General features: G+C 38.8%; 1 protein-coding gene across 7 annotated transcripts in view; it reads left to right on the top strand.

Annotated features, from left to right (window-relative positions):
* Window positions 1–18,369, top strand: part of LOC137071492 (UDP-glucuronosyltransferase 2A1-like) — a 51,412-nt gene that overhangs the window by 13,100 nt on the left and 19,943 nt on the right. For 2 of the 7 annotated variants that reach the window (XM_067439543.1, XM_067439542.1), the window contains exons 1-6: window positions 2,311–4,122; window positions 4,610–4,758; window positions 8,463–8,594; window positions 8,771–8,858; window positions 15,026–15,245; window positions 15,387–15,490. In XM_067439543.1, the coding sequence (XP_067295644.1) occupies window positions 3,417–4,122; window positions 4,610–4,758; window positions 8,463–8,594; window positions 8,771–8,858; window positions 15,026–15,245; window positions 15,387–15,490 (1,399 nt within the window). In that variant the 5' untranslated portion in view covers window positions 2,311–3,416. Of the gene's footprint in view, window positions 1–295; window positions 428–665; window positions 754–956; window positions 1,177–1,317; window positions 2,174–2,310; window positions 4,123–4,609; window positions 4,759–8,462; window positions 8,595–8,770; window positions 8,859–9,220; window positions 9,444–9,540; window positions 10,096–14,707; window positions 14,826–15,025; window positions 15,246–15,386; window positions 15,491–18,369 lie in introns of those variants that run through there. The other 5 variants (XM_067439548.1, XM_067439545.1, XM_067439549.1 and 2 more) reach the window with 4 other exon arrangements.

Below are 18,369 nucleotides of genomic sequence, written 5' to 3'. Positions count from 1 at the left end.
TTGTTGTTGTTGTTTTTTTTACACTCGAGCCTTCAAAATAGAAGAGGATTGAATAAATTCCTCTGACATTTCTGTCTTGTGTTGATTGGCAGCCAATCAACATTAAGCTTACAGAAATAATAACTAAACAAAAGAGGATGATGTATCAAAAGGCTCTTGCCACGTTCGCCTTTGCCATGAGAATTGATACATTTAATAAAATCCTTTTTATGTAGGGGAGCCAAGTTCACCTTTGCCATGAAAAACAACAAATTAAAGTTCTTTATTTAAGAAATTAACATTCTTTTTTATGTAGGATCTGGAGGAGTTTGTACAGAGCTCAGGGGATGATGGGATTGTGGTCTTCACTCTGGGGTCCATGGTAAACAACATAACCAAAGAGAGGAGCAATATGATCGCCTCTGCACTGGCACAGATCCCACAGAAGGTTATTTTACCACCTTTATATTCTTTTCTGTATTATTTTTACTTTCTTTGGAAGGGGAAAATAGAAACTTTTACATGCACTACATTTAAAGGGTTAGTTCACCCAAAAATGAATTACTCACCCTCATGCATCATCCCTTTAATATCAGTCCATCTAGGTCAGATAGTGATGCTCTATAATCTTATTGTCTATATACACATATCGATTGTGTGTATGGTTGTGTATGTTTTATTCACAGGTCTTATGGCGATACAAAGGAGACAAGCCAGATACTCTTGGTGAAAACACCAGAATATATGAATGGATCCCTCAGAATGATTTATTGGGTTTGTATTATAATTTGTGATTGTGTATTTATTTTTATTTTAAGACAAATAAAGATATTACAATTACTAATGTTGACATTTATAGCTAACTGACTAAATAATGCTACATTCAGTTAAATTGCACAGTCATTTGCATGAAACTCTAGCGCCCCCTACTGAGGTTTGTTACCAATACAATCTTCTGTGTTTGTCTCCTGATCCAGGCCACCCTAAAACCAGAGCGTTTATCACTCATGGAGGCACTAATGGCATATATGAGGCCATATATCATGCTGTTCCAATGGTCGGGATCCCCTTGTTTGGTGACCAGCCAGATAATTTGGCTCATATGAAGGCCAAAGGGGTTGCAGTTGTCATGGACTTCAACAGAATGCAGATTCAAGACCTGGTGGATGGACTCAGTGCAGTTATTAACAATCCCTCGTGAGTTGACTGTCATTATACAGCTATGACAAGACTTCTGTGTTGATATGGTTCTCTTATTAATATTCATTACTGACACAATAGATAGATGAACAGTATGCAACGTATAAAAAGACATTGTATTTGTCTTCATCTCCGCAGGTATAAAGAGAATGCAACGCGTCTGTCCAGGATTCATCATGACAGACCAATGAAGCCTTTGGATGAGTCGGTGTTCTGGATTGAGTTCGTCATGCGCAATAAAGGTGCTAAACACCTGCGTGTAGAAGCGCACAACCTTACCTGGTACCAGTACCACTGTCTGGATGTGTTCGCTTTTCTTTTCACTATCCTGACTGTAGTCCTCTACGTCTGTTTTAAAATGTGCAAACTCTTCATAATGCGCTGCTGTTTTAGATCAAAGCAGAAAAGCAAAAGAAAAAACGAGTGAATGATTTTGATCGATACAAAAATACAGTTCATATATGTGCATCTCAGGCACGCTAGATTCTTAACAACTGTTGATTATTTATATTTTCTGCTTAAGTGTGCCTGTAAGAAATGTCAGTTTATGTTTGCAATGAATTATAATAATCAAGATTCTTAATTTCAAAGTAGAAAAAGTGAAACCGGGACATCTGGACCATATTGCCCTAAAGTGTGTACCATTGAATGAAAACCTTGACTCTTTTACAGTATTGGTTACAATTTTGTATTGTTCTTCATCTACTTGCTGTGTTCAACTCTAGAAAATATGGGAATATTTTAGTTTGCCATACTAGAGGCAGTCATTGTATCAATCTGAAAGTCATGTTGGAAAAGTTGATTGGCAGCGGGCACAATGTAATCGTGCCGAATCCTTCGTGGATACCAAAGAATCGGTTTGCCTTTTCTGCCAGCACTTCAATGTGCTTGTGACTGTACAGGACTTGCAAGACTTCCTTGAAGAGCTTTTGCATTTCTCAGTGCATGTGACTGATCATCTAAATTTGCTGCAGATTAAAATGAAATTTTATGAGATTGTTTCTAAATATGAGGATGTACTGTGAAGGACATATTATGGAACTGAAAGTTTGATGATGTTCTTTCAGATCCAATCTTCATCTGCAATGATAATCCCACTGTTAACTGCTCTGGAGAGAAAGACAATTAATGAATAATTAGAAGACTTGGAAGAGAGTACATCATTCTTTTATGGTGGGTGTTTTTTTAATGCTTGACAAAGGTGATCACACTAGGGCTTGGTGCGACGAGGGTATTTATAGAAATTAATTTTTTAGTGCACTAATTCCTATAAGATTTATCGACAGCCTTTGTTGCATAATGTCAAATACCCCGTATAATAACAGTTTTAAATAGTTTGTGCAGAGAAACTATTTCTTTTGTGTTCCATGGAAAAAATTATCCTACCAACCCCACAAAAAATTGTGATATGAACAAAAGTGTCAGAACATATTTGTCATTAACATTTTAAACTTTTTTAAGTTGTTTTTTTTTTTTTACATTCTACTGTCTTTGGAATCACAGCTCAGGATAGTCATTAGATATTTTTCCAAAATGCACTGTTCATTCTGTTTGATTTTTGTGAAGGGTTGGTTAAAAACTACAATTGGGATAAAGTAGGCAATTTTTATCATTAACCCATTTTTACTTGGGACCTAACAGCCATCCCATGTAGCAATGAGCAAGTTTTGCACAGGCAAGCACAGCTTATACTACTTTAAATATTTCTTGGATGAAATAAATCGATCCTTAACACAAAGGAGCTGCTGAAGTGATATTGTGAAACAGTATCATCTGCCATTTTTAACGTTTATCATAGTCTCTTAACAGGGTTGCTAAAGCAAGTAAAGATTTTGTGAGAGATCCAACACAATAGACCGTTAAATGTATACAGCAGACGTCAAGCTCAAAAACAAGTAAGCCTACCATGAGAGTAGATTTGCACTTGCTGTAAGGTTTAATACTTGTAATAATGAGAATTAAAAGTTTTTTCTCACCATGAATTAGATACATAGGGTGGGACACAATTCTGCTTCAAATATTATGATAAAGAGTGATTTCTAATAACACATTTTTAAAGCTGTAATGAACCTTCTTTACCTTTCTCTTTGGCTTCTACCTTTTACCCTGTTGATTTATGAGCACCTTGTTAAATCTTGTTGACTTGTTAAAATCTATATACTATGTTAATCATTATACCAGACTGTTCAGCACATGAGGTAAGAGACTAAATATCTCACAATCTATCACTGGCAATCATGAGACTCGTACTATTTCTTTCTCTACTCACTGTGTTCAGCCCTACAGAATGTGGGAATATTTTAGTTTGGTATACTGAGGGCAGTCACTGGATCAATCTGAAGATTGTGTTGGAAACATTGATTGACAGGGGACACAATGTCACGGTGTTGGTACCGGATGCCTCTCTCTTCATGAAAGCTAAAGAATCGGATCGCTTCTCCTACCAGCCCTTCAGCGTGTCCATGGATGAACAGGAGATGCGACAGTTCATTGAAGAATTTCTGCATTTTTCAGTGTATGAGATGGATGAGTTAAGTTTGCTGCAGATTACTATAAAATTTTATCAGTTAGCTTCCAAATATCATGATATTTCTCTGGCACACTGTGACGGCATTTTGAAATCTCCAGAGTTGATGGACAAACTGCGTAATGGAAAGTTCGATGTTGTTCTGTCAGATCCGATTTACGCGTGCAGTGATATTGTGGCTGAAGAGCTGGACATTCCCTTGGTTTACACCTTCCGATTCTCCATCGCTCACACTGCAGAGCGGATGTGTGGTCAGATACCAGCTCCACCATCATTTGTCCCTGGAGCAATGAGTAAACTCACTGACAAGATGAGCTTTACTGAGCGAATCATCAATATGCTGTTCTACCTTTCTCAAGATGCTTTGGCCATTAGTCTGTGGAAAAAAATTGACAACTATTACACTGAATATTTAGGTGAGTTAAAGAAAGTTTCCGGAGAGTTTACTGACAAATTAATTCTGTCACATCATGTAGTTTCAAACCCATATAAGCTAATAAATCATTGGCCTGAGCATGACTCTTTTATATTTTAAACCTTACTGTTAACTAAGATATTTAGCTTTATCTGGGGAACAAATTTTAATTATTTTAAGGGTAATCAACATGCCCCAAATTATGTTGATGGAGCTTACCTTGAACTGAACTCAGAATATTCCTTCAAACTCTGAAAGAGAAATGATCAGTGCACAGTGCGGACATTTGCCATCATCACAGCATGTAATGAAAGTAAGGTATACATTTCTTAGTTTAGTCATTGTACCATCAACCAGTCAGTTTTTCCTACGGTTTCAAACTTATTCATATGGCATTTAGAGATTTTAATTAATGTATGAAGCATGTCTTAAATACACTGTGAAAAAACAAAAACTTGTGTAAAGCTATTATGCACTCCTCATTTCAGGTCGGCCCACTTCCTATTGTGAGATGATGGGTAAAGCTGATATCTGGTTAATCCGAACCTACTGGGATTTTGAGTTTCCACGGCCATTCCTGCCCAACTTCAAATACATTGGAGGGCTTCACTGCACTCCCGCCAAGCCATTACCCAAGGTGCATCTGTCTTTTTAAAGATTCTACCTCATTTGTAGTTATTAAGAAGATAGGATATCTGAATTTCTTAAAACATACACTTATAGGGTTAGTTCACCCAAAAATGAAATTGATGTCATTAATGACTCACCCTAAAGTTGTTCCACACCCGTAAGACCTCAGTTCATCTTCAAAACACAGTTTAAGTTATTTTATATTTTAGTCCCAGAGCATATGCAGTCTATGCACACTATACTGTCCATGTCCAGAAAGCTAATAAAAACATCATCAAAGTAGTCCATATGTGACATCAGTTGGTTGATTAGAATCTCTTGAAGCATCGAAAATACATTTTGGTCCAAAAATAACAGTATATAGTCTTCTCTTTTGCATGTGTTTTCGATCAATGATTCGGATTGCCAATGTCAAGTGATTTTAGCAGTTTGGCAGTTTGACACGTGATCCAAACTGCTGGACACTGCACACTAATCACGTGACATTGGCGATCTGAATCATTAATCGATTCGCTGATTCATGGCCATTTGAATCTTTATTTGAGGATTGAAAACAAACACGGAAGAGAAGACTAATGCTGAATAAAGTTGTAGTTTTTGTTATTTTTGGACCAAAATGATGATGATGTTTTTATTAGTTTTCTGGACACGGACAGTAAAGTGTGCATAGATTGCATATGCTCTGGGACTAAAATATAAAATATCTTAAACTGTGTTCTGAAGATGAACGGAGGTCTTACGGGTGTGGAACGACATTAGGGTGAATCATTAATGAAATTAAAATGTTTTGGGGTGAACTAACCCTTTAAATCAGTATAATAAATGTTATGTTGACCGACAAATGGGGACTCACTAGGGATCACCAGCCAGTTAAATTGGTAAGTGGAATTTGTCTGAATCTGTTTTCATCTGACCGCCACGATCACTGCTGAAAGCATGCTGAGACCGTGTTCATGGATGGTTCATCTCCTCATTGCAAGAATATGACCATGTTAACACTGTGGTGAGACTCCTTCCTTGTGAGCGATCGATTCCCTTCTGCTGTTATCCAGCACGCAGCATGCAACGCAGAGCCACAAGCATGGTTAACACTCGGGGAGACCTAAAGGGGTAAATTTGGGGTAGCCAGTCCCCACGGACCTCCCACTCCTCTGCAGTGTTCTGTGCTGAATGATGGTGTTCCTTCTCATGGACCTAGCATATTGACATCTGATCTCAGAGTGAAGAGATGGGCTATTGTCCTACGCAGAGGAAGATGATGCAGAGTTGACAGCCATGCTTGCCCGTGGGCTTGGAGAGGAACCCTCCACCTTCTCCCAAGCACTTACCGTTGGATGTTTGGTTCCTGGGTGCGGCATGTGGTTCACAGCCACAACGGTTCTTCCCGGAAATGCATGAGGAGATTCACAAGGAAGATTGTGAAAAGCAACATTTCCTGCCCGAAGCTGCTTCGCAATCTTCTCCACTCTCACTACCATTAATGGTTGGTACGAGATCATTCCGCCATCTAGCAGAATTGTCCACTTCTTAACTCCAAGGGATGTAAGACAACGGCAGCTCTGGCCGCTAAGGTTTACCATGCCGCTGGACAGATGACTTCCACCCTGTGTGCTTAGCGCTTCCCAGCCTGTCCAGTTGGCTTACATAATGCCCTTTTCCACCAGAATGAACCAGGTGTTAGTTCAATCAATCAATCAACTTTATTTATATAGCGCTTTTACAATCACGATTGTGTCAAAGCAGCTTCACAGTGTCAAACAGGGTAATATTGCGACAAAATTAGATTTGGCTGTACAGCCGTACTGGAGAAAACAGTGATGTTATCAGCTTATTTTAATTTATCATATAGCGACAATGTTGGCAGATCAGTATTATAGTTTATAGAATTAAATAAGACCTAATTCATATATTTTATTTGTATAATAAGTTGAATAACTTTAATCATATTTTTAGTGTCCCCAACTGAGCAAGCCAAGCCAAAGGCGACAGTGGCAAGGAACCAAAACTCCATCGGGGCATGATGGAGAAAAATAAACCTTGGGAGAAACCAGACTCAGTCGGGGTGCCAGTTCTCCTCTGGCCTATTAACACACCGTGTAAGATTATTATTCTGGCAACCTTACAGGTCGGAAATCATATTAGATCGGATTATTCAAAATTTTCAGGGTATCACGGAAGAGACAGATTCAGTTCAGAGCCAGTGCTAGTGTCAGTTCTAAGTTGGTTCGACGGACAAGCCTTTAAGAACCGGTTTGGCTTTCCACAGGCTAGAGAGCCACCACAGAGCCAGGTCTTATGTCACTGTATGCGTCTCATCGTTCTCAGCAATGCTAGCGCAGCAGCGGGAAATACAAACATGACAGGCTTTTTCGAAATGCATCGGCGCTGAGCGGACCGATCTGCGTATAATATCAAAATACCACATGAGGGATTCAGAAGCATAAGGAGTCGTTCGCATCTCACTGTAACATTACTTTGATGTCATACGGTAGTTGGGCTGCACACAGCTTGATGCATCTCGAACAAGCCTTCTATCAACAATGAATCATGGCTGTATGATCCTACATCGGCATCAAAACGCTGCAAATCCAACACATTCGTGCAGATCACCATGATTTGCATAGACGGAGATTATAATTGAACTGCTGTTAGCTTGATTAGCTGCTATTTAAAAAATGTCAGTCACAAGTTTGTATTCGTCTTGTTGATCATGATATTTCTGCCCCCAGCTGCTGACGCAAGCGGTTCTTACTTCTAGCCCAGCAATGTTTTGCTGCTACTTAAGAACCACTTTTTCTAGATCGGAGCTGGTGCTTTGGCTGTGGAAAAACAAAGAACCGATTTGAAACTAGGCTCTGGCTCCGAACTAGCACCAGCACTGCCTTGGTGGAAAAAGGGGTAAAAGACATTCAGACCCGGCTATGTGATTCAGTTCGCCAAGCGTCAAAGCGGTGACAGGGAAAAACGTCCTTGTCCTGCGCATGTAGATTGCGGTCCCTCTAGCCGAGATGAGGTCAGCGTTTTACAGCCCTTAATTCATCATACCCAAGAAAGTTGGTAGGTTACGATTGAACTTCGATCTGTGTGTCTTGAATTGGGCCCTTTCCATGCTTTTGTTTAAGATGCTAGCGCAGAAGTGCATCATCACATGCATTCATTCCTAAGATTGGTTCACATCAATCGACCTGAAGGACACATACTTTCACATCGTGATTCTACCTCGACACAGACCTTTTCTGTGGTTTGCCTTTGAGGGTCAGGCATAACAGTACAAGGTCCTTTGAGCTATCCCTGTCCCAACGTCCCCATGGGCTGGAGGGCCCTTAGAACAAGTATCCAGGCATGTTTTTGTCACAACAGATGGCTCCAGAATATATTGGGGCACTGTATGTAATGGGCATGCAGCCTCGGGCTCCTGGATTCTACCTCAACTGCAGTGGCATACTGAGATACATCAACTGCCAAGGTGGCGTACGCTCACAATGTCTATCATTTTATCTCCTCTGGAGTCAGCAGTGGCTCAAGTCTCTTTGCGTCATTTATATTAGCTCAATTGTGATTGTATGCAACTTAAACATAAAAACAAAATGTACAAACATTATTTTATATTTTTTTATTAACTAAAAGATGACTCGAGTCATTTGCACTTGAATTAACAGTAATCAGAGTCCATTTTCACACTATAAGTTCATAATGTCTTTTAATGTGTAGGACATGGAGGAGTTTGTGCAGAGCTCAGGGGATGATGGGATTGTGGTCTTCACTTTGGGGTCTTTGATAGACAAAATGCCCAATGAGACGAGCAATAGGATCGCCTCTGCACTGGCACAGATCCCACAGAAGGTAACTGACCATTCTTACATCTGTTCCACCCAAACATCATGAACTCATAAACACTGCTGATCTATGTGATTTTAATAAAGGAAAGTAGTTTTGTGAACATTTACTCAAGTAGTGTCTTTATAATCTCGTTATTATCACTGATCAGTGGAGAGTGTGGTTGTGTGTTTTATTCACAGGTCTTATGGAGATACGGTGGAGAGAAGCCAGATACTCTTGGTGAAAACACCAGAATATATAAGTGGATCCCTCAGAATGATTTATTGGGTTTGTATTATAATTTATCATTGTATGCAACTTTTTTTTAAAGCAAATACAAATACGTTCATATATATTTTTAAATATATGATAAGATTATATTAAAAAAAGCATTCCTGCTTAAAAATAGTTTTAAAAAAATACACTAAAGGTAACAATGGAAGAAAATTAGGCGGAGGGTTTAAAAAAATCCTGTCATTCTATTCTTATAGGCCATTATTTATTCAGTAGGCTATACAACAAATTATTATTTGCGCTGTTTAAATTCTTCTTGAGTCTTGGTTGTGTAATTTGGAGTTTGCTTCATATAATCTGTCCCAATGACTTTTGCTTTTCCATGATTGTTAATCCATGTTTGTCTTCTGATCCAGGCCACCCTAAAACAAGAGCGTTTATCACTCATGGAGGCACTAATGGCATATATGAGGCCATATATCATGCTGTTCCAATGGTCGGGATCCCCTTGTTTGGTGACCAGCCAGATAATTTGGCTCATATGAAGGCCAAAGGGGTTGCAGTTATTATGGACAGCATCAAGACCATGCAGCCGCAAGAGCTGGTGGATGGACTCAACGCCGTCATTAATGACCCCTCGTGAGTCACTCACATCATTTGATTTACACTGCTGGCACTGCATAACACAGACACAGTATACACAGACATATTACATTATATCTCTTCATCTCCGCAGGTATAAAGAGAATGCAACGCGTCTGTCCAGGATTCATCATGACAGACCAATGAAGCCTTTGGATGAGTCGGTGTTCTGGATTGAGTTCGTCATGCGCAATAAAGGTGCTAAACACCTGCGTGTAGAAGCGCACAACCTTACCTGGTACCAGTACCACTGTCTGGATGTGTTCGCTTTTCTTTTCACTATCCTGACTGTAGTCCTCTACGTCTGTTTTAAAATGTGCAAATTCTTCATAATACGCTGCTGTTTTAGATCACAGCAGAAAAGCAAAAAAGAGTGATAGTGTTTTGCATTGCTTTGAACATTGTGTGATTTATTCAAATTAGTTACATTTTAAATGTTAAACTTTTAACATCTGCATATTTGGGCTCTAGCTATGTCATTGGACTCTTATTTATAATGCAACACCAGTAAGCAATACATTGTGGCTTATACCTAGGGGTCATTAGGAGACTTATTTTTATCTTTTAAAAGAGAGATTTTTTTTTTTTAAACCTTGTGCTACAAACATACTGTGAAATGGTCACTGTGATTTTTCCAAGTAAGTCATGTTCCTGGAATCCTGGGTCAGCATATTTTGTTGATCCTAGAACCACATTCTTATATCAAAAAATGTAGTCGTATTCCTAACCCTACCCATAAGTAATCCCTAAAATCAGAGGGAAATGGTGGTGAATAACACTGATGTAGAACCCTGGCTTTAAGCCAAATGTGGCATAAACAGTAAACTTGTCCCTTAAATCTAATTGGTGGACTGGAATGTTGTTCCAGGATCAACAAAGATGTTCCTCCAGGAACATGTTGTACTTATTAAAAAAAAAAGTTCACCAGCATTTTATCCTAAAAATAAAGCAACCATCCCAACAACACAGAATCTTTTTGAATTTTAAATAAATTTGTTTTTATTTTAGATTGAAAAATAGGAACTAGGGCATATTAATACACTATTTGTGTTTTATTTGTATACACATAAAGTCATCTGTTTTTGCTTCAGTATTTATTTATTTATTTTTGTGTCTGTGTGTATGTGTGTGCTTTTCACACTTAAAATCATAATTGTTTCATCTTTCATACTATTTTTAAAACCTGGGTTGGTAATTAATCTTGGGTATTCATGTTTAAATATTTGACACTGCATTTGCAAAATCCAGGTTAACATTTGTAATAGTATATTTAAGGTTCAGCTGTGAAAATGCAACCTTGTTAGTTAGTTTTAAGTATGTTGAGTCATGCAAAATTGAAATTATGTATTTTTTTAGACAGCTTGAGCTTTACTTTTTTGCTGTTATGCTTTTTGCCCCAAGCTCGCAGCATGGGTCATGGAAAGATCAACTGTAGGGTCATGAAGGTCTATAACACCCTACATGCGTACCATTGGAGCAAGCAAGCATAACAGGGACAAATACAGTGCATACCACTGTTAAGATTTGTACATTATGCCTCACATTTTCATTTGTGCAAAATTCAATCTTCAGTCTTCTATCCTGACAAAAGCCTGAAGCCACCCCCTCCTAAACAAGTTCAGAGCAAATCAGAAGCAAATGTATTGGTTAAGGTAAGGGTGTAGAGGGTTAAAGGGACAGTTCACCCAAAAATGAAAATTCCATTATCACTTACTATCACTCTTGTTGTTCCAAACCTGTATGAATTTCTTTCTTCTGTTTAACACCAAAGAATATATTTTGAAAAATGATGGTAATCACAATTTAACGATAGCCAACGATATTTAACGTTTCCATTACCCTTCAAATTTCACAAATTGAAATTGCGAATTGAAAATACGGCCAATGGATTTGCGCCAATTTCTCCTATATATCGCAAAAATGTTTTTACATTCTCATGAGGTGGTTTTACAGGCAATTCGAAAAAGGACATTTTCGTAAAACTGCAATGAAAACGCCCCCTGCTGCTATAGGGCCTATATTATTTTTCCCACTCAATTGTGTCATAATAACGAGATACTGTGTTTTTTAACAACATATTTTCTCGTAAAAACGAGATCTTATGTCTTTAAAACTACATATATTTTCTCCTGATAAGGACAGTGCGTAACTTTAAAACACTAGGCTAGTAGAGTAGCTGGTAATACGGGTAGAGTTAGGGTCAGGTGTGGTGGTGTGGGTCAGTTTAAGGGTAGGGTTAGGTGTAAGGGAAGTGCCAACTGTGTAATTACAAATGTACAGAAATTAACTACAAACTACAGAAATTAATTACAGACGTAATTACATGCAGGTATTTTTAAAAATGTAAGTACAATGTAAAAACATGTACTTACACAATAAGTGCATTGTATCAAATTATTAATTAAAATGTTACTACATAGTAGTTAAGGCCACCTAATATAAAGTGGGTCCAAAAAAAGAAAAGAAAAAAAATTTGTTACCACCATGCAAATTCAAACATTTCACTCTTCTCTACAGGGAGTGCAGAATTATTAGGCAAGTTGTATTTTTGAGGATTAATTTTATTATTGAACAACAACCATGTTCTCAATGAACACAAACTCATTAATATCAAAGCTGAATATTTTTGGAAGTTTTAGTTTTTAGTTTTAGCTATTTTAGGGGGATATCTGTGTGTGCAGGTGACTATTACTGTGCATAATTATTAAGCAACTTAACAAAAAACTAATTTATACCCATTTCAATTATTTATTTTTACCAGTGAAACCAATATAACATCTCAACATTCACAAATATACATTTCTGACATTCAAAAACCAAACAAAAACAAATCAGTGACCAATATAGCCACCTTTCTTTGCAAGGACACTCAAAAGCCTGCCATCCATGGATTCTGTCAGTGTTTTGATCTGTTCATCATCAACATTGCGTGCAGCAGCAACCACAGCCTCCCAGACACTGTTCAGAGAGGTGTACCGTTTTCCCTCCTTGTAAATCGCACATTTGATGATGGACCACAGGTTCTCAATGGGGTTCAGATCAGGTGAACAAGGAGGCCATATCATTTGATTTTCTTCTTTTATACCCTTCTTGCCAGCCACGCTGTGGAGTACTTGGAGTACTGAGGGAGCATTGTCCTGCATGAAAATCATGTTTTTCTTGAAGGATGCAGACTTTTTCCTGTACCACTGCTTGAAGAAGGTGTCTTCCAGAAACTGGCAGTAGGACTGGGAGTTGAGCTTGACTCCATCCTCAACCCGAAAAGGCCCCACAAGCTCATCTTTGATGATACCAGCCCAAACCAGTACTCCACCTCCACCTTGCTGGCGTCTGAGTCGGACTGGAGCTCTCTGCCCTTTACCAATCCAGCCACGGGCCCATCCATCTGGCCCATCAAGACTCACTCTCATTTCATCAGTCCATAAAACCTTAGAAAAATCAGTCTTGAGATATTTCTTGGCCCAGTCTTGACGTTTCAGCTTGTGTGTCTTGTTCAGTGGTGGTCGACTTTCTGCCTTTCTTACCTTGGCCATGTCTCTGAGTATTGCACACCTTGTGCTTTTGGGCACTCCAGTGATGTTGGAGCTCTGAAATATGGCTCTGAAAACTGGTGGCAAGTGGCATCTTGGCAGCTGCACGCTTGACTTTTCTCAGTTCACGGGCAGTTATTTTGCGCCTTGGTTTTTCCACACGCTTCTTGCGACCCTGTTGACTATTTTGAATGAAACGCTTGATTGTTCGATGATCACGCTTCAGAAGCTTGGCTATTTTAAGACTGCTGCATCCCTCTGCAATAAATCTCACTATTTTTGACTTTTCTGAGCCTGTCAAGTCCTTCTTTTGACCCATTTTGCCAAAGGAAAGGAAGTTGCCTAATAATTATGCACACCTGATATAGGCTGTTGATGTCATTAGACCACACCCCTTCTCATTACGAGATGCACATCACCTAATGTGCTTAATTGGTAGTAGGCTTTCCAGCCTATACAGCTTGGAGTAAGACAACATGCATAACGAGGATGATGTGGTCAAAATACTCATTTGCCTAATAATTCTGCACTCCCTGTATATGCGTCAACCTGGCGTGCTTAAAAGTCGATAATTCTTAACAGATGACGGTTTGTTTGGACAGAAGAGACTGAGTTCTTTATTAAACTTATAAAATACAATAGAATTACAGGAATACCGGATTCTAAACAGAAATGCCACATTATCATGAAGACTTTGAAGCAGATCTGAGGGAGAAACACACACACACCTCATATACGTGGGTATATACCTCATATAAACACACCTAAGGGGCTTTCCTTGCCATTAATGCTTGGATATCACACACGTCTCCTTCCAAAAAAATAATGGCTGGTGCAGTGGATGGGATATACAAGCCTACCAAGTGCCATCATTTTGGAATGAAATGTCGTGACAGGAAAATTATACATTTTAGTCGCCTAACTGCGGATAATGGAAACTTTGTCATTTCGCAATAATTTGTTATCGACATTTAGAAAATATCGCAAAAGTTTTGGTTTCTTACAAGTTTCGGAAAGTTTTTTTCGTGTATGGGTCTGTGACGTAGAATGGGGCGAATTTCCTTGTACGGGCTTTTCTCCTGGAAGGGTGCAAGCACGACCAGAGCGAGAGAGCAAATGCGCACTCCACTGCTGTCACAGGACTTCACGATTTCAACCATGTCACCAAAGAAGTGTGTTTTTGATGGAACGGTTCCAGCAATAAAGGTTCACGGTGGGACACTGAGTGATCACACTCTGTCACTGGCAATCATGAGACGCATAGTTGTTTTTCTTTCTCTACGCACTGTGTTCAGCCCCACAGAATGTGGGAATATTTTAGTTTGGTATACTGAGGGCAGTCACTGGATCAATCTGAAGATTGTGTTGGAAACATTGATTGACAGGGGACACAATGTCACGGTGTTGATACCGGATGCCTCTCTCTTCATGCATGCCAGTGAATCGGATCGCTTCTCCTACCAGCCCTTCAGCGTGTCCATGTCTGCACAGGACATCCAAGACTCCTTTGAGGATTTTTTACATTTCTCAATGAATGAGATGGATCAGTTAAATTTACTGCAAATTCATATCAGATTCTACCAGTTTGTCTCCAAAGATCAAGATTTGTGTCTTGCATACTGTGATGGTGCTCTATACTCTCCAGAGTTGATGGACAAATTGCAGAATGGGAAGTTTGACGTCAGATAGTGATTCTCTATAATCTTATTGTCTATATACACATATCAATTGTGCGTATGGTTGTGTATGTTTTATTCACAGGTCTTATGGCGATACAACGGAGACGAGCCAGATACTCTTGGTAAAAACACCAGAATATATGAATGGATCCTTCAGAATGATTTTTTGGGTTTGTATTATAATTTGTGATTGTGTATTTATTTTAATTTTAAGACAAATAAAGATATTAGAATAACTTATGTTAAACTGTTGACATTTATAGCTAACTGACTAAATAATGCTACATTCAGTTAAATTTGCATGAAACTCTAGCGCCCCCTACTGAGGTTTGTTACCAACACAATCTTCTGTGTTTGTCTCCTGATCCAGGCCACCCTAAAACCAGAGCGTTTATCACTCATGGAGGCACTAATGGCATATATGAGGCCATATATCATGCTGTTCCAATGGTCGGGATCCCTTTGTTTGGTGACCAGCCAGATAATTTGGCTCATATGAAGGCCAAAGGGGTTGCAGTTGTCATGGACTTCAACAGAATGCAGATTCAAGACCTGGTGGATGGACTCAGTGCAGTTATTAACAATCCCTCGTGAGTTGACTGTCATTATACAGCTATGACAAGACTTCTGTGTTGATATGGTTCTCTTATTAATATTCATTACTGACACAATAGATAGATGAACAGTATGCAACATATAAAAAGACATTGTATTTGTCTTCATCTCCGCAGGTATAAAGAGAATGCAATGCGTCTGTCCAGGATTCATCATGACAGACCAATGAAGCCTTTGGATGAGTCGGTGTTCTGGATTGAGTTCGTCATGCGCAATAAAGGTGCTAAACACCTGCGTGTAGAAGCGCACAACCTTACCTGGTACCAGTACCACTGTCTGGATGTGTTCGCTTTTCTTTTCACTATCCTGACTGTAGTCCTCTACGTCTGGTTTAAAATGTGCAAATTCTTCATAATGCGTTGCTGTTTTAGATCAAAGCAGAAATGCAAAAGAAAAAATGAGTGAATGATTTTGACCGATAGAAAAATACAGTTCATATATGTGCATCTCGGGCACGCTAGATTCCTAACAACTGTTGATTATTTATATTTTCTGCTTTAGTGTGCCTGTAAGAAATGTCAGTTTATGTTTGCAATGAATTATAATAATCCAGATTCTTAATTTCAAAGTAGAAAAAGTAAAACCGGGACATCTGGACCATATTGCCCTAAAGTGTGTACCATTGAATGAAAACCTTGACTCTTTTACAGTATTGTATAACAGTATAACCTTGACTCATTTACAATTTTGTATTGTTCTTCATCTACTTGCTGTGTTCAACTCTAGAGAATGTGGGAATATTATAGTTTGCCATACTAGAGGCAGTCATTGTATCAATCTGAAAGTCATGTTGGAAAAGTTGATTGGCAGCGGGCACAATGTAACCGTGCTTGTGCCGAATCCTTCACGGATACCAAAGAATCGGTTTGCCTTTTCTGCCAGCACTTCAATGTGCTTGTGACTGCACAGGACTTGCAAGACTTCCTTGAAGAGCTTTTGCATTTCTCAGTGCATGTGACTGATCATCTAAATTTGCTGCAGATTAAAATGAAATTTTATGAGATTGTTTCTAAATATGAGGATGTACTGTGAAGGACAAATTATGGAACTGAAAGTTTGATGATGTTCTTTCAGATCCAATCTTCACCTGCAATGATAATCCCACTGTTAAAGGTGCACTATGCAGCTTTCGTCCACTGGAGGGCGCCTATGCAAAACAAATGCATAGTTTGATGACGCAAAGTGTGAGCGAAGCATCTTGGGAGATGTGGTCTTCTCATCACAGTCGGTGGAAAATAGGACTCGGGCGGGGTGGAAACAGAATCACGTTCATGCATGCGGTTATTAACGTTACTGTAGTCTAAAGCAGAGCAGGACCGATTGTTATGGACCTGAGCACAGCTGCTGGAGCGATTGTTAAACAAATACCCGCCTCGCGAATACCGGGACTTTTATTATGACGGGACGGGACTCATTTGCCGGGCGCCTGCACAGATCTGCTCTTCCGGTTATGATTTTGAGGTAATGGAGCTCTGTTTATCATATTAGATACATTTAAGTGTGTTTAAAACGATGTTATGACGTTACTCCGTGCGTTCACTTGTTCACACTGCTAAGAGTAAAGCGCTCCTGCCAAATAAAAGTCGAAACCGAGGGTAAAGCAGATAAATACTATAATACAGATAATACTGCAAAAATACTACATAGTTCACCTTTAACTGCTCTGGAGAGAAAGAAAATTAAAGGTAGGGTAGGTAAGAATTAGTTAAAAAACTTTTTTTCCAAATTTGTTTTAACTTTCTTTATATATCAATACATAATTAAAATGTAAGTACTCTGAAAAAGAAAGTATCAAAATTGAGTGTCTGTAGACCTCTCACGACTGTTTTAAAGACAGCTCATTATTTCCATTCACTCCACATTCTCCCTTCTGGGCTCTTTCCAAAGCCACGCCCCCAAAACACATGAACGCGCCTCACCCACCGCTCAGCTGGAAGACGCATTATTTACCTCAGATGAGCAGTGTGCATGTAGTGACAACATGTCAGAATCACATGTAATACAAAATCTAACTTTATCAGAATGAATATAAACAAATAAGATGTCTTTTAGTACTCACTATCAAGCTAGAATACCGGTACTAGTAAAGTTTAAAATATATTTTTGTTTGATTCGGTAATGAGCTAGTTATATTTATAAGGCAAAGAAAACGGGTATCATTGATACATGTTTTTCCAATAACATCAGTTATACTGTGATGAAGATGAATTTGTTGATTACTAGCAGCTAAAGCTAACTTAGTTCTAAAAAAAGTTCCTGGATGCGGTGTACTAGCTTTTACACATGCATTTTGTTATCTAAATTTAAATTTTGCGAAATTCAACACGACAGCGATTAACTTGAGCTACGCATATTGAGTATTTATCATCTCTACTAATGGCTAAGTGTATAATATTGTAACTTTATGCTAAGTATTGTTATGCTAGCTATATTAGGCAGCTTCGTGTGCTCTTGATACATGCTTCATGAAAACATAAACCAAAAAAAATATATAATCAAAATGAAAGATTACCTGTCCAGCAGAAATACAGCCATCAAGGAGTCGTTTTTCAGCCCGTTGAGGTACCTCAGTTCTCGCCATCGTTGAAAAGCCACGCTGAAATTTACTCGCATTTGATTGTTTATCCAAATACTTTTTGTGCATTGTCTTTTCTTGTACTGTCTTCCTTTTTTTGCATTGTTTGCCTTCGCTGATTGCAAAACCCGGCACTGTGAACTTTGAATGTTGTTTTTCTGCCATTATTTCGCCTAGGTTTCGTGCCTCTTGAACTGCTCAAATTAAACGGGTGGGGAGATTCTGTCGCGAAAGCGATGTTAGCCAGGGTAGCGAGAGAGAATGACAGTCGCCCAAGCAGGAGCAGATTAACGCGCAGGCTTGCCTAGGCTGCAGCCCCATGTGTAGAGGGGGCCCCGGATTGGCCAGACTTTTTTTTTTTTTTAAAGGTGTCATGAACTGTCTTTTTAATTTTTTTATACTGTTGTCTGTGGTCAACTAATGATGTTTGTGTGTTTTTTACATTCAAAAACATCAACTAATAAGTAATAGGCTATTTTTACATTGGTTTTGAGGCTCTCTCCAAAACGCTGGGTTTTGGTGGG

This window comes from Pseudorasbora parva, chromosome 3, assembly GCF_024679245.1.
Source record: "Pseudorasbora parva isolate DD20220531a chromosome 3, ASM2467924v1, whole genome shotgun sequence".
Taxonomy (NCBI): domain Eukaryota; kingdom Metazoa; phylum Chordata; class Actinopteri; order Cypriniformes; family Gobionidae; genus Pseudorasbora; species Pseudorasbora parva.
The sequence above is the reverse complement of the archived record's forward strand: the minus strand, read 5'-3'. Positions and strand labels throughout refer to the sequence as shown.